The following is a 16,722-nucleotide window of genomic DNA, read 5'->3' on the forward strand; positions in this document are numbered from 1 at the left end:
CCTGCAGAGTTTAGCTCTATCCCTAATCAAACACACCTGAGTTTGCTAATCAATGTCTTCAGGATCATTAGAAAATCACAGGTAGGTTTGTTTGATTAGGGTTGGAGCTAAACTCTGCAGGAAAGTGGATCTCGCGAGCCAGATTTGAGGATCACTGTGCTAGTCTATGCTCATAAGCTGTGACACACAGGCAAGGCAGTTTGTTGTTGAACTTCCCCTCCGCCACACAAATGAGATCTTTGTATCAGGCATTTGTACCAGACAGAGCCCAACAGTTCCTGCAGGAAAACTGTGTCACAACGACCGAAGTGATTGCAGCTAGGATCTCCGATTTTTGCACTAGCTGTACCTTTTGTCAAGAGAAATTGAGCGTGGCTGGCCATCCATATGTACCCATGGCCCCTATCCACACACACTCCACCTAAAGATAATAGCAGACAGGACCATCTGGCATACTGTCCAGTATAGAGGAATGTGAAGAGAGAGACAGACCTAATTTCTATTTTCCATTCAAAGCCATAAGAATGTTTCTGTTGCTCATTACAGGCTGGAATTATGAGTGGAGGCAAGGCAGTTTGTTGTTGAACTTCCCCTCCGCCACACAAATGAGATCTTTGTATCAGGCATTTGTACCAGACAGAGCCCAACAGTTCCTGCAGGAAAACTGTGTCACAACGACCACAGTGTCACAGTGATTGCAGCTAGGATCTCCGATTTTTGCACTAGCTGTACCTTTTGTCAAGAGAAATTGAGCGTGGCTGGCCATCCATATGTACCCATGGCCCCTATCCACACACACTCCACCTAAAGATAATAGCAGACAGGACCATCTGGCATACTGTCCAGTATAGAGGAATGTGAAGAGAGAGACAGACCTAATTTCTATTTTCCATTCAAAGCCATAAGAATGTTTCTGTTGCTCATTACAGGCTGGAATTATGAGTGGAAAAATTATGAGGAAAAGTATTAGCAAAAATAATGACAAATCTAAATATATGTAACTAATGATCAAATCCATGATACCATCATAAATTAGATACACTATTGTTAAAAAAGTTTTACTTTTTTTTTGTTTCTAAAGAAATAAATACTTTAACTCAGTAAGGACAAAATATATTGATCAAAACATTTGTAATGTTACAAAATATGTATATTTCAAATAAATGCTGTTCTTTTAAACTTTCTATTAATCAGTCATAAACTGTTTTTAACATTCATAACAACGATAATAATAATAATAATAATAATGTTTTCTAGGAATGTTTCATAAGCACCAAATAAGAATATTAGAATGACTTCTGAATGATCATGTGACACTCAAGACAGGAGAAAATTCAGCTTTTCCATCACAAATAAGTTACATTTAAAAAATGTATATATATTAAAATAGAAAACTTTTTTTTTTTATTTGTTGTAATATATTACAATATCACTGTTTTACTGTTTTAACTCTGCAGGAAAGTGGATCTCGCGAGCCAGATTTGAGGATCACTGTGCTAGTCTATGCTCATAAGCTGTGACACACAGGCAAGGCAGTTTGTTGTTGAACTTCCCCTCCGCCACACAAATGAGATCTTTGTATCAGGCATTTGTACCAGACAGAGCCCAACAGTTCCTGCAGGAAAACTGTGTCACAACGACCGAAGTGATTGCAGCTAGGATCTCCGATTTTTGCACTAGCTGTACCTTTTGTCAAGAGAAATTGAGCGTGGCTGGCCATCCATATGTACCCATGGCCCCTATCCACACACACTCCACCTAAAGATAATAGCAGACAGGACCATCTGGCATACTGTCCAGTATAGAGGAATGTGAAGAGAGAGACAGACCTAATTTCTATTTTCCATTCAAAGCCATAAGAATGTTTCTGTTGCTCATTACAGGCTGGAATTATGAGTGGAAAAATTATGAGGAAAAGTATTAGCAAAAATAATGACAAATCTAAATATATGTAACTAATGATCAAATCCATGATACCATCATAAATTAGATACACTACTGTTAAAAAAGTTTTACTTTTTTTTGTTTCTAAAGAAATAAATACTTTAACTCAGTAAGGACAAAATATATTGATCAAAACATTTGTAATGTTACAAAATATGTATATTTCAAATAAATGCTGTTCTTTTAAACTTTCTATTAATCAGTCATAAACTGTTTTTAACATTCATAACAACGATAATAATAATAATAATAATAATGTTTTCTAGGAATGTTTCATAAGCACCAAATAAGAATATTAGAATGACTTCTGAATGATCATGTGACACTCAAGACAGGAGAAAATTCAGCTTTGCCATCACAAATAAGTTACATTTAAAAAATTTATATATATTAAAATAGAAACCTTTTTTTTTTATTTGTAGTAATATTTTACAATATCACTGTTTCACTGTTTTGATCAAATAAATACAGCCTAGACAAGCATAAGAGACTTCTTTTTAAAACATGTTAAAATATTACTAACCCCAAACTTTTGAACAGTAGTGTATATATTTTATTGGTGATTGGAAGTGTTACTTAAATAAGATTTGCTTTTGGAGGATTTCAGCTTTCTTTATTCAAGTATATAGCAGATGTAATTGGATATCGCTCCTGCACTGCTGTTAGTCATACAATAATGCTCTGACAAATGAATCAAAAATGTAAAAAAAAAAAAAAAACTAAATTTTCTAGCACAGACATAACAATGAGCCAGTATTCTTACAAAAAAAACAAACCTTAAACTAAGTGACACATTTATGTGTGCTCCATATTAAAAATGTTCTGGAACAGGATTAAAACTCTTACCCAATTAAACAGTTAATTAAGCATACATAAGCAAGGTCAATCAAACCACCACCCACTCCTGACAAAACTCAGGGGTCAGATGCTTGCAACAGACATGTTTGAGAACAGACCACACCCTAAAGAAAGAAGAAAGACGAAGGTGAACAAAAGAACTTTACTGCAATAGAATAAAGGGAAACCAAGACCACTAGTGGGGTGGGGTGGAGAGTTCTCACAGCCAGACCATTTTAAGACTGGGGCCTAATAGCACTGGTGATTAAACTGTTTGGATCTCCATGTGCCTGTTTGTGCTCCCATCTCATGAGAAAGCTCTCCTAAAACCGGGAACCAGGCCACGGCCAGGGCCTGGGAATGAATAACATGTTTGGTTATAAGAGTGTGGGGTGCCATCACCATGGCGATCAAATCGGGTGGGAGGAGAAGGATTGGTGGATGCTGGCACAGTTCACCAAAATTAATAATTACTGAGGATTTGTGCAGAAACAATGTTGATGATATTTCAATCCTATATAGGACTAAGGAAGTAATTCCTTTAATCAAAAGCTCAGTATATTCAAACCATATGTCTATCACCCAACACTCAGACTAATGGCATCCACTTGATAAATTTACAAATATGAGCATACAACTCAAGGTAACCTTAATAGCAGAGCCAGGTAGGCTCAAAACATGTCAAACCATCTTTTAACCAACTAAATTAACCAAGTCTCTGACACATTCTTGGTGAATTTATTTGTTAGCTCATGGTTATTACCCAAATCCTCAAAGCCCATACAGCAGTATTCTACCAAAATGACTGCTGAAACTAAGCTTGAAAGCTGCTTTGTTTGGCATCGTCTTCAGAGATCCATCACAGTATATTTTACCCTAAGGAATCCACTTTAGAAAAGATGTGCTTATAAGTGAGTTACTCATAATGCTGAGTGTCGTGAGAAAAAGAAAAATATATATTTTACTATTCATTTATATGTGCTTAGAAAAGACAAACAAACAAACAAAGTTCAATACATTTGCTTGTTGTGTCCAACTCACAAGAATTTTCAAAACTTCACCTAGATCAAATAGTCTCTAAAAATCTGCATTCTGGAGCAATATCCTAGTTTCTGGATGGCATACACGACCAAACTATAATTAAAGGAACAATTTACCCAGGAATGAAAATTGTGTCATTTTTAACTCACCCTCATGTGTTCCAAACCCATACGTTGTTATTTTTCCATGGAACACAAATACAGAATTTTTACAGTATCTTCTCACATTTCCTTTCCATACAATTATAGTTCATAGTGACCAAAAAGTACTATTAAAGCACCATAAAAGTAATCCATCCTTTTTATGTCTTGGCTGGTATGTAACTATCAGCGTTAAGTAGGTGATATATAACTTTTATTAGGTTAACAGTCTGACGATGGGGGTAATGATCCAGGTAACCCAGGATTACAGAGTTGCTCAGATCATACTCTTCCACATTATTACGTAACTGCTAGTTTAATCAAGGCAGACTGTGATTATCTAATATCTAGAGAGGAGTGGTCAATGTTAATAACATAATTTACTACATTTACTACAATATAACTTTCTACATTTTCTAAAGACAAATGGCCATGGCATTTTTTAAAGAAATTAAAGAAATTGAAAGATTACCATTTCAAATAAATGCTGTTCTTTTGAACTTTCCATTCATCAAATAATCTTGAAAAATGTACCACGGTTTCCACAAAAAACATTAGCCAGCACACAAAATCAGCATATTAGAAAGACTTCCGATGGATCACGTGACACTGAAGACTGGAGTAATGGCTGCTGAAAATCCAGCTTTGCTATCACAGGAATTAAATTACATTTTAAAATATATTAAAATAGAAACATTATTTTAAATTGTAATACTTCACAATATTACTGTTTTACTGTTTTTTTTAATCAAATTAGTGTAGTCTTGGTGAGCAATTACCAAATACTGGTCAATAAATCAGCCAGGTAATATATTGGTTTACTAATAGTGTGTAGCGCATGACTTTTTGCATAAGGAAAAGCCTAAGGAATCTCAGCCTACAGTCTTCTGGGGCAGGAAACTGAAATTTGCTCGACGCTGCACAAACTGTCTTGCCAAAGATAATTAATCTTAAACTGCTTTAAACAAAGCATTACATACAATCTGCTACACCGTCATCAGCATTCAGCTGTTTCAAACATCCCACGCCGCAATAACTCACAAGCAGCCATACATAAACACACTCTCAAAGACACCTGCCAGATTTACTGTTGCACTGCAATTCCTCCTAAACCCCCTCAAACCCAAAATCTCCCCTGAGGCCAAACCATAAGCAGCCCTAGTTAAACCACAGCTGTGCTAACCCTCAACAAATACACACACCTACTCACACACTCAACAACTCTCTATGGGCTGTGACAGTTTCAATGGGCTTCACATTTAACCACTGCACAATCATGACATTAGCGCAGGAAAAAAAAGACAGGAAAGATAAACATAGACTCTGACATATTTTTTAACTACTTGACTTTAAACTAATTTATTGCCATCAAGTGATTGTGTTTTTTTTGTTTGTTTTTTTAAAATACCATTTTCTCCCATTAAACCTGTTGGCTTTTAATTGAGGGATACAATCCACTGAATAAATATTTCTACAGAACAGTTAAACAACAATCCTTACGTCACAGTCTGTGACATGGGTGGGTTGGTATTATTATTTTAACTATCATAACTATCGTAATGGTGCGTAAAAACAAACCCAAAGAAATGTGCATAATTGTTTAGATTGTACATATTTTTTTGTAAAGAAAAGTAAAAAAAATTTTTGTATTTATATATATATATATATATATATACATATTCTACACATATATAAACATATACATACAAAAACATACACATGTATTTATGTATATATATGTGTATCATAATGATTCATCCTAATGATATATATGAGTGTGTATATTCACTCACATATCTGTATACACACATTAACTATACATACACATATACATATATATATATATACACACACACAAACACACATATATACACACACACATATATACATACATATATATACACACACATACATACATCTCAGTGGCGTTCCGTTGAACATTTTTGGTCATGGACAAGGTATGTTGAAGATATTGTTAACGTTATTGCCTAAGCGGTAAATTAAAAAAATATTTATAAAAACGTGGGCTATATACAATTTTAATAATAACAAACATAATATTGTTCCCTTTGTTTTGAGTATACTCGTGTCACTTACAGTTAAAGTCCTTCTCTGATTTTATTATTGTTTGCAAGGTTGCAACGTTACTTTGCAATATTTTAAATATTTTGGGGTATTTTGCATGGTCTGTTATTGGAGTAGTGTCACCCGGGTGGGAGTTAAAGCAACCTCGGCGTCCGATCGCAGGCCTTCCGCTCCTTGAGTTCTCTCCAGCGCTGGAAAGCTGATCCTATATTTACACGGGTCCTACTTCTTGCCTTATTGCCTTAAGCCCTCTTTTGTTTTTTATCCGCCATCTCTATCTTTCTGTCGCTCGGAACGCTAATGTCAGTCCTGTGCACTGAAGGCTCTCTTCCCAACATCATGAGTAGACACGCCCCTTACTGCTGATTGGCTACAAGCTTGTTTTGCTGCTCGGCCCGAATCACTTTTCTAAAGTGTTTTTGAAAAATCGCTTAGTCCACCTTTAATTTCGCCGGCACCTGCCGTGCAGTCACGTGATCCATAGAGATCTCCAAACAAACCAGCGATGACAATACAGTTGAATGGGTATACGTAGGATAGACGACAGCTTCATTATACAGGTATTTGCAGCAATTTTTTGTAAACTTTACAGTATATTATGCATTGATTATTATGTCGATGATTACATTTACAGTATCATTTTATTCTGGAGAGTGAAGGAGAGGCAAAATTAATATGGTTTTCTTAACCCTCAGGTCTTGCTTACTAATGTGACCATACAGCTTAACTATTTTTCAGTTAAATAAGTGTTGTATATTTTAGTTCAATAATATTGATTTAATATTTTGAGGATATCTTTTGGTACTAAATACTATGTGCAATAATTATGGTCCATTAATGACTTAAAATATTTGTTCTAATATGTCTATTACAATTAGTGTAGTATTTAAGGTTAAAATAGAGAAAAGGGTTTTAAATTCCAATGCAACGATGCAAATTAGAGTCATTTTGTGGTCAGAAAAAAAATCATTTTCATTTGTATGGTTTACCCACTAGGTACCTGTATGGCTCTTTACTAAATATATCTAGAATATTGCAGGTCATACCTGCTTAATTTTTTTTAAGTTCTTCATTTGAATAAATATTTAGACATGATTAAACACTAAATTTTTTAAATAAGAAATTAAAAAAGTTAATAACTTAGGCCTACATCCTTTTTTAAAAATACTCGCATAATTACACACAATGAATGCAAGCAAATACTGAATTTAAATTTAAACCAAGTTTAAAATGGTGCTAAAAAGGCATTCAACTGCTTTCAACAAAAGATTTTTATCCCCTTTATTTTTGATATGAATGTAATCTTTACTGTGCTACTTTATCTGTATCTGATTTAGAACGAGCAGAAATCTGTGAGAAATATAACGACTCAAAGACAAAAGAACTGATAAAAATGAGGTGTTATAGGAGCAATAGCCATGTGGGCAGCGCTGTGTCATATGCCATAGCTGTGCACAAGGTGTTTGTCACAGCTCCAGACTTATTTGTTCATTAATGACGTCATCAGCAACTAGTCGACTTCGACTCGACTTTCATCACATAAAAGTCGACTTTGGCTTCACAACAACTCTGTGACTGTTCTTGAATGGCCCAGCCAGAGCCCTGACTTAAACCCAATTGAGCATCTCTGGAGAGACCTAAAAATGGCTGTCCACCAACGTTTACCATCCAACCTGACAGAACTGGAGTGGATCTGCAAGAGGGAATGGCAGAGGATCCCCAAATCCAGTTGTGAAAAACTTGTTGCATCTTTCCCAAAAAGACTCATGGCTGTATTAGATCAAAAGGGTGCTTCTACTAAATACTGAGTAAAGGGTCTGAATACTTAGGACCATTTGATATTTCAGTTTTTCTTTTTTAATAAATCTGCAAAAATGTCAACAATTCTGTGTTTTTCTGTCAATATGGGGTGCTGTGTGTACATTGAGGAAAAAAAATTAACTTAAATGATTTTAGCAAATGGCTGCAATATAACAAAGAGTGAAAAATTTAAGGGGGTCTGAATACTTTCCGTACCCACTGTATGTGTGTACATGATCCTACAAGCAGGGAAAAAAAATCCTCATCCTTGAGCCCGATTACATAAGATGTATGAAATGCATAAAAGCATCACTCCATTTTTCCCTTTCTCTTTGCTGCAGAGAGTGTCCTGCTTGAGTTTGAGGGTTCACGCATGAGCATGTGTGTGTGTGTTTGCCACGTAGGAGTACAATACCCCAACCAAGTGTCTGGAGCTCAGAATAAAGGACAAATCAGAAGCAGGAGAGAGAGTGAAGATGTGGCTGCGCTCTGCTAAATAGTTTTTTTTCTGAAAGCCAACAGACGCTGAGGCTACAGAGGCGAGTCTTTCATATTCCCCTTAATGCCAGATCCATCTAGCAGAGTCGTTGCTTGCATATTAAACACATTAGATATTTTTTACACTTTAAAGCCAATTCACAACTCCAAACACAGCATTTATGTCTACATTTGAAACTTATTTTGGAGAATTTGATATTTCTAAAATTACATCAGGCGATTTATAATGACAGACTACAATAAAATCTGAAACATGCAGAATTGCAACATGCAAAGATGATGTGGATTTTTACAAGGAAACCACTGGTGTATATGGAGACAATAACTGTTGCTATAAACTAATTTTTTTCTGCCATATGCCTTCAAAGTGCCTCCAAGTGCTACATAATTATTGAGATGTAAAGTTAAGTGAAGTGAAGTGAAAGTGACGGGTAGCCAAGTATGGTGTCCCATACTTGGAATTTGTGCTCTGCATTTCACCCATCCAAGTGCACACACACAGCAGTGAGCAGTGAACACACACACACCATGAACACACACCCGGAGCAGTGGGCAGCCATTTTTGCTGCAGTGCCCGGGGAGCAGTTGGGGGTTCGGTGCCTTGCTCAAGGGTCTCACCTCAGTCGTGGTATTGAGGGTGGAAGAGAGCGCTGGTCATTCACTCCCGAGACTCGAACCTGCGACCTTTGGGTTACAAGTCAGACTCTCTAACAATTAGGCCACGACTGCCCCTATATCCCCAAATAGGTGGTACAATGAATTACCATGTACTGACCAGTCAATGATAATGAAGATGAATCATTATAATTAAAATGCATCATTATGATACTTAAATTATTTTAATTAAAACATACTGTTGTCAAATGATGAGAAAAAAAAATAACACTACAAGGACACAACACAAAAAATATCTGAATACCGATGTATATGATGAATATACAAATACATTCAATATACATATTTTAATATCCTTAATAGTCTTAAAAACATGTAAAATTAATAAGCTAGAAGCTAATACACAAAGCAAGAAGAATTTACAAAAAAGTCTTAAAAATAGCAAATACTTCAGTATGCTCATATTTCAGGAGCTCAGTTTTCATATGCTGTATAAAAATGATTAAACCAATGTTTATACATGACTACATTTTTGAAAATTTGTGTCATTTTAGACAGTCGCTAAAAGAACCATTATATTTGTTGACTAAATTTAGTATATGCCATGTGTCAACAAACATGATGATTGACTAAATTTAAGTCACACATTAATTAAAAGACAAAAACGATGAGTAAAACTGAAAAAAATCAACATTTCACAGTGTAACAACTATGCTGTTGACTTAAACATAAAAATATTTGAGAGGGGTTTTATCTGGCTGACTGTGATTTCTCACACAACTGAAGTTAAAAAGTCTGATGTTAAGCAGTGATTTCTGACATTACCCAGTGATCGCCTGTGTTTATCAGTACTTCTATGGAGGTCCGCTCCCTCACCGTTCTCTCCTAATCAATGCCACCCAACCTACAAATGAACCAAATTATGTACACACAGGTGCTGTTTTTTTTTTTTTTTTAATTCAGAGAACTTGGAAATTGAAAAGAACTGGGAATGAAAGCTGTAATAACCCCAAAAGTGGAAAAGACGGCACTAAATGCACAGGAATTTGAGACTAATCCTGAACTCTATTTAATTAATCTAAGGTCAGTTGAATCTACAGTATGTCGGAACAAATACTTTAATGGAAAATGATGAGAGCATGAGCTCACTGTTGGTCTGTTGCTAAGGAAACAGGGATTGATACTAACAGTAAAAACAATAATATTGTGAAATATTACTACAATTTAAAATAACTGCTTTCTGTTTTCATATATTTTAAAACATAATTTATTCCTGTGATGACAAAGCTGTATTTGTCACATGATTTTTCAGAAATCTACAATTACTATCACTGCCAAATCCTAAAGAAAAGGGGTATACAACAAGAGCTTCATGACCCCTAGGGAGTCCACAGCAGTACTGCAGGAGTTTACCAATTACTGTTTAACCTCAAATTATTTTTTGTAAAAAAAATATTTTTAAATGTAAGCATCATGTAAATATTTAAATACATCAATATGGTACTGCATGTTAATTTAGGCCATGTTTTAAATGCAACACTCAATTTGATACAATATGTAACGGGTCCCTGCTTTGCCTCTTTATCCAACGTCATCCTTACTATATGTCCTCTTCTCACCTAGAGATCCTAATGTGTGTCTCTCCTATTTCTACCATAACACCCCCTCCTCCTCCTCTCTCAACTATAAACAATCTAATTTTTCACATCTGCGTAGGGCTTTTTGCTGATGTCAGGACAACACATCTGGAAGAACACATGCTTTTGATTAAGAAACCATTTGATGAGTAAATACTATCAAAGTAAGACCAGATCCATGGTAATTCAGGTTCCCTTTCTATCTTTCCTGTTCTCCATATTTATTTAAAGTCGCAGTGTGTAATTCACACAACTAGCACTATTAGGGGCTGTTCACATGTCGCGCCTAAAAACGCGTGGAAAACGCTAGGCGCGCCGCTTTCTGCTTTTTTCCAAAGCGTTCGGGCGCTTGCGCTCCGGAGGCGTCTGCCGTTGCTAAGCAACCATGACCTGCGCTCTCCATGAAGACACGGAAGTTTCAGCAAAGGATAAATGGATTTGCAGCACTAAAAATCGCTTGCAGTAGCTCTACTACTAAATTTATTTTAAAATGGCTATCCCTGTACAGCTATGATCAGCTGTTCCTTCATCTTGGCTGAGCTTTCAATGTTGTTACGGGAAAGGATGAAGCTGATTGGTTGGTTCTTGTCACATGACCCGCGGTGCGCTTGCGGCATTCTGAAAAGTTGAAATGTGTTTATCTCGATGCGGCGCGGACGCGCCTGGAAAAAATGAGCGCGTCGTCGCTTCCATTATGAGCGCGCCTGCCACGTGTCTACATTTGAAATAACGAACTTGAGCGCGCAAAAGACGCGATATGTGAACGGACCCTTAAACAATAAATATTATCAAACAGGTTTCCAAATCACCCCATTCTACTGTACAGAAAAACAGGAAGTCCAACTGCAAACTCATGCTATTGGTCAAGCCAATGTTGCCATGTCTAGACACCCAAACAAACAGAGCAATGTGGAAAGTACAGCAGTCACACTTTTTGGGAATGTCAATCAATTTAAAATTCAAAGTGAATTATCAGGCCAAAAATGTTCTGTAACAAGGTACCCCGGATAAGAGCATGTTTTTGTAGCAATAACTTCACTGATAGCTGATATTTAAAATTCCTCTTGAAGATTATTACAGATCATTCACAATGAGGCCAATCAAAAGTTATTGCTATAAAACTTAAATATTTGCAAACACTTCAATGAATGTTTGCACAGAGATTATTATGACTGCAAACCCATCAAATCTACAAGGCAAATCATGTTGGCTTGTACATCAGTCCATTGCCAACAAAATTGCTGCTCTTCTGGTCTCTGTATTTCACAGGTTATTCGACACCAAAAACTAATTTTATGTGGAATACCACCAAGTCTTTTACATTCACTGTCAAACATCTGGCTTTCTGAAAAACTATATCCTTATAGCAGCTCTTGTTTTGGTGCAGATCTGGAAATTGGAGAAGTGCATACTAAACAGGGATGTGCAAAACTACCAGTACACTACCATTAGGGCTGCACAATTAATCGAATTTCTAAATCGCAATTACAATTATGGATGCCACAATTACATAATCGTTCAACGTCCATTTATGTTATTCTGCACGCTTAAGATATGTTTTTTTCTTTCTACATGTTATCTTAAGGGTTTTTCCATAGTTTTAGTTTTAGTTTTAGTATAACATTATAATACCATTCATATTTTTACTTTTTTTTATCATTTAAAGAAGAAACCAATCCGATGTATAGTTGGCATTTGAGGCTTAATACTATAGAAAAGCACTAAAGGTTTTTCAGTTAGAGTGTTTTCAGCTTGTTTATTTTCATATAAAAATGCGGCATGCAGTTGCATCAAACAATGGTATAAACATCATTCAATGTAAATTGTGATAATCGTAATTAATAATCGCAATTACAATTTCAAGGGAATAATCGACAATTATGATTTTTGTCATAATCGTGCAACCCTAACTACCATTCAAAGGTTACACTTTTTTTTTTATTAAAATTGCTTAAAGGTGCACTAAGCGATTTTTGCCAAACGATGTTGATATTTGAAAGCACCAAAACAAACACGCCCATACCCCAGCAGGACCTCGCCCCTATTTTGATAACTCCACCCCACACGTACGTTCACAACTCTGGCAGCGACGATGGCGGAATATGCTATGCCTTCTGGCCGCAGCATATTCAAGCAAAAGCCAACACAGAAAAGTTGTGTGAAAAAGCAAAATCAACATAACTCACCGATCAAGAAGAAACAAAGCAACCTCAGTGTCCGATTCCCTTCCGCTCCTTGAGTTTTCTCCATCGCTGGAAAGCTGCTCCAATATTTACACGGTCCTACCTCTTGCCTGATCGTAACCCTTCTTTTTAATGTTTTGTTCCTCCGAAATGGTCCTTTTTTTTTCTTTTTCTGCCATCTCTCGCTATCTATAGTCGATCTGCTAATATCAGCTAATATCCGTCCTGCGCACTCACTGAGCGGTCTCTTCTCCCCATCATTACTAGACACGCCCCTTACTGCTGATTGGCTGCGAGTTTGTTTTGGGACTCGGCCTGACACAGTGGTCAAAAGCGTTTTTCAAAAATCACTTAGTGCACCTTTAACAAAAATACAACATTTATTCCTTCACATGAATAAATACATTAATATTTTAAATTTGAAAAAACAAAAATATTCCACAACATTTACTGTATTTTTGAACAAACAGAAGCAGACTTGGTGAGCATAAGAGATTTCTTTACATTAAAACAATCTTACCAAATGCAAATTTTTGAACTGTAGTGTACATTTTTTTAAAACAACTAGTTGGTGAGTTGAGATGAATGACTTGGCTTAGCAATCTTACACAACTTCTCAGAGATGGTGCAGTCTAAAATTGAAGAAATGCAAGCTGTCAGCACATTAGCACTGCTGCTAAAAATATCAAAACTAAGCCAGTTGAACTCCGTTGGAATTAGCTGAATGACAGCTGACTGGAACCATATGCAGTGATGATTTAGAAATCACAAACTACATCAAAAGCTCCCTTAACCATTTTAATACCAAATGAAAGGATCATCTTGACAAAGGGTGCATCTCAATCAGCTCCCTAGCTCCTGAGCTCATGAATCAGTATATCGTGTGCATGAATTGGGACAGTGATTACTCAATTTCCAGCGACATGACTACATTGGACAACATTGTAGAATATCACCGTTGGAATTAATCAACAACAGGAAGGACCAATCTCTTTTTGATATTTTTTTTTATTCTCTTTAAACACATTGAACTGTTACATGTTACAACATTTCAGCCGAATATTAATTATAAATGTTAACTAGATGTGTTCATTACCTGTCTAGCGATGTGTGTTTATGCTGAAATATATAAAAAAAAAAAAAAAAAATAAAAAAAAAACTTTTTTCTTTTCAAATCAGAGTTGGCTCGTGTGGTTTAGTTTCGCGCTTCGGAAATGTGACGTAATTTTCGGTAAGGGAGCATAGTATGCATCGATGCTCCCTAGTTTTTGCAGTGCATTGTGGGATTTTTCAGGGAGCGAATGTTCCAGTGCACTGGAAGGATTTCGTGAATGAGACGGCCCTTAAAATGGCCGACTCCCTGATCAGTGCCCTGATTGCTGAACTAGGGAGCTGACTGAGACGCACCCAAAGTGTTTTTGCATTTGTGTAGAAACTTACATCATCCTCAGGGGTGGAATTCTGCATTGTCATGGCGACCACAGGAGATGCTGTTACCGGGCCAACAACAGAGATGGATCTGTCCTGAGTCAGTGTTGGCACGGTGACTACATGCGTGGGCACCGCCTGAGGCGTCTGAATTTGGACAACCCGAGTAGGCTGAGATAGCAGCATTCGCTGACCTGCAAGAGAAACATACACTGTTTAAACATTTCACCATTCAAATTAAGAGATGTGTTGAGTCCAACTTGTTGCTATATTTCTTCACTTTTACAGATTTTACATATCATTAATCCTAAGACTCTGAAAGTAAAGTTTTCACAGCACAAACTGGTTTAATAATAATAAGGAGAGAAAAACTGTTTGAATCACAAAGGAAACAGTTGAGCTAAGCACCATCCTTCACCCAGACCCAAACACGTCACCTCCAGAAAACATGGACAAACAAATTCCGAGCAACTTTCATTCTCTCAGCCACCAACTGACTTTACAATTAACCTCACATCAAAACTCTGCGGTTAGCCAGAAAATAATTACTGTAGCAGAACGCAATCAGTTCAAAGTGCACTTCCACAATGTTTCACACATATGGATTCAATAGATATATAAGCAGCTTGTGGCAGTTCTCTCTTTTCACAAAAGGCTCCTACTAAGAAAACAAGAAAAATAGTGTAGTGCTTTGTGTGACGTAACATTTTTAAACCAAACTGTACAGAGACACAAGACCTTATTCTGAGAAACCGGTCACACAGTTCTCAAAATATTGAGTGAGAAGTGATTGTTTGGACACACTGGAGTACAGTGATTTGTAAAATCAAGTCTCTAGTGTTTCAGATAAGTGTACAGGATAAGATTTGAATTCAGGCTGCTCTTGCCTTCTGCTCCACTTGTGTTTTCAGGTGTGTGAGGTAAGTGTTTATACTACGCATGAGGAAACGGATACTGAAGCTAGCTGATTCCTGACAGCCCTATGGCATTTAAAACACTCAAGACATTAAACGTCACCCATTTCATCAGAGAACTCAGAAATCTTTTTCCTACTGTGTTCAATCACAATAAATCAAGATTGACTTCTATAGTAAGAATGAATGCACTAATTTAAATACAAATAGAGTAATTAGCAGTCGCCCTAAGAACATTCCAAATGAATAAAATAGTGTATGCATTTTATTTTATAATTTATATATAATTTTATATTTTTACATACACGCATATATAATTTTTTTGTTTTTGTTTTTTTTTATTATAAAAATGTAATGAATCTTATTAGTATTTTGTTATTATGGTACTATAGTTACCATGTCTTTGCACATAATATTAAAGAAAATATTTCTCATTTAATAAAGCAACTCCCAAAGTTCACAGACCTCATGGCACTGAATATTTTTTAAGATAAAATATTTTGTTTGAAGCAAATATGCAAGGATAGCTAGCTTACTTGCTACAACTAACACTTTTGATACATATTGGTCAATTACCCACCGCTAAATGTCACATAAAAACAAGCGTCAAGAAATCAAAGAGTGATTGGCGGTTCAATAACTCAGTCAGGCAGGTCCTTCATATCTACTTCCATTCTGTTTTTTCTAGGGCAAGCTACAAGGCAGACTCTACTAGGCCTGGGCGATAAAACGGTATCGATATTTATCGACGGTACACCTTCTTCGATATCGATAGAAAAATTTTTCGATATAGCGCACGATATAGGCATGTGCTATGAGTGACGCAGACAGCACACACAAACACGAACACATGCTGAAATGAGTGCTGTGCCTGCCTGTGATGAGGAGATTGTGAATAAAACATTTGCATTTGAATGTTAGGTGTGCATCAGGTAGCGCGCGAGATGCGGTGATAATGATGTAAGTGACGTTGTTGCATTTTAATGTTTTGTTAGTCATAACAAATGAGATGCGCCGCTGCTGTGTTATGCATTCAAAATATTAGAGAAATATAGAAGCTCAATGCGGAGAAGATCTTGAATGGGTTAAAACTGAAACCAAGCCATTCACACAAAACGCATATTCAGCGCGTCTCGCGTCTCACACAAGAGATGTATAGAAAGCCATGCAAAGTTAAAACAGTTGAAACTTTTTGAAAACACGTCACGAATTTGTGGAGGTTTATTCCTTTTCACTGCGTCTCATATGTTTTTAAATGCAGTCTGTGTGAATGGCGCTTCGACTCTTTGGATTAAGCAGTATATAAATACTTTTTTGCAATTTACGAAATTATATTTGATTTTTATGAGTTAATTTAGACAATGCACGTTTTTATAGAGTTACTTGCTAAATGAGTTGCATTATTTTGCTCATGGCGCCCTCCTGTGGCCTCGGGAGACAATTAGACCTATACAATAAAGACCTATTTAATCTGCATATAAAACATTAGAAATTAGATATTTGTTTAATTTTTATTGTGTTTGATTGTTAAAATTTTTTGTTGTTGTTTGTCTCAATAAATTGTGTTAATTATAAATACAGTGGTTAAATAAATAAAAAA

General features: G+C 36.1%; 1 protein-coding gene across 1 annotated transcript in view; it reads right to left on the bottom strand.

Annotated features, from left to right (window-relative positions):
* The window catches only part of LOC107726471 (cyclic AMP-dependent transcription factor ATF-6 alpha-like), a 41,304-nt gene that overhangs the window by 20,735 nt on the left and 3,847 nt on the right, over positions 1 to 16,722 (bottom strand). Inside the window, exon 7 of the mRNA XM_016536066.1 lies at positions 14,221 to 14,402. Coding sequence (XP_016391552.1) covers positions 14,221 to 14,402 — 182 coding nt within the window. The remainder of the gene's footprint in view (positions 1 to 14,220; positions 14,403 to 16,722) is intronic.

Source organism: Sinocyclocheilus rhinocerous, unplaced genomic scaffold (genome assembly GCF_001515625.1).
Source record: "Sinocyclocheilus rhinocerous isolate Xijiao unplaced genomic scaffold, SAMN03320098_v1.1 scaffold605, whole genome shotgun sequence".
NCBI classification, from domain to species: domain Eukaryota; kingdom Metazoa; phylum Chordata; class Actinopteri; order Cypriniformes; family Cyprinidae; genus Sinocyclocheilus; species Sinocyclocheilus rhinocerous.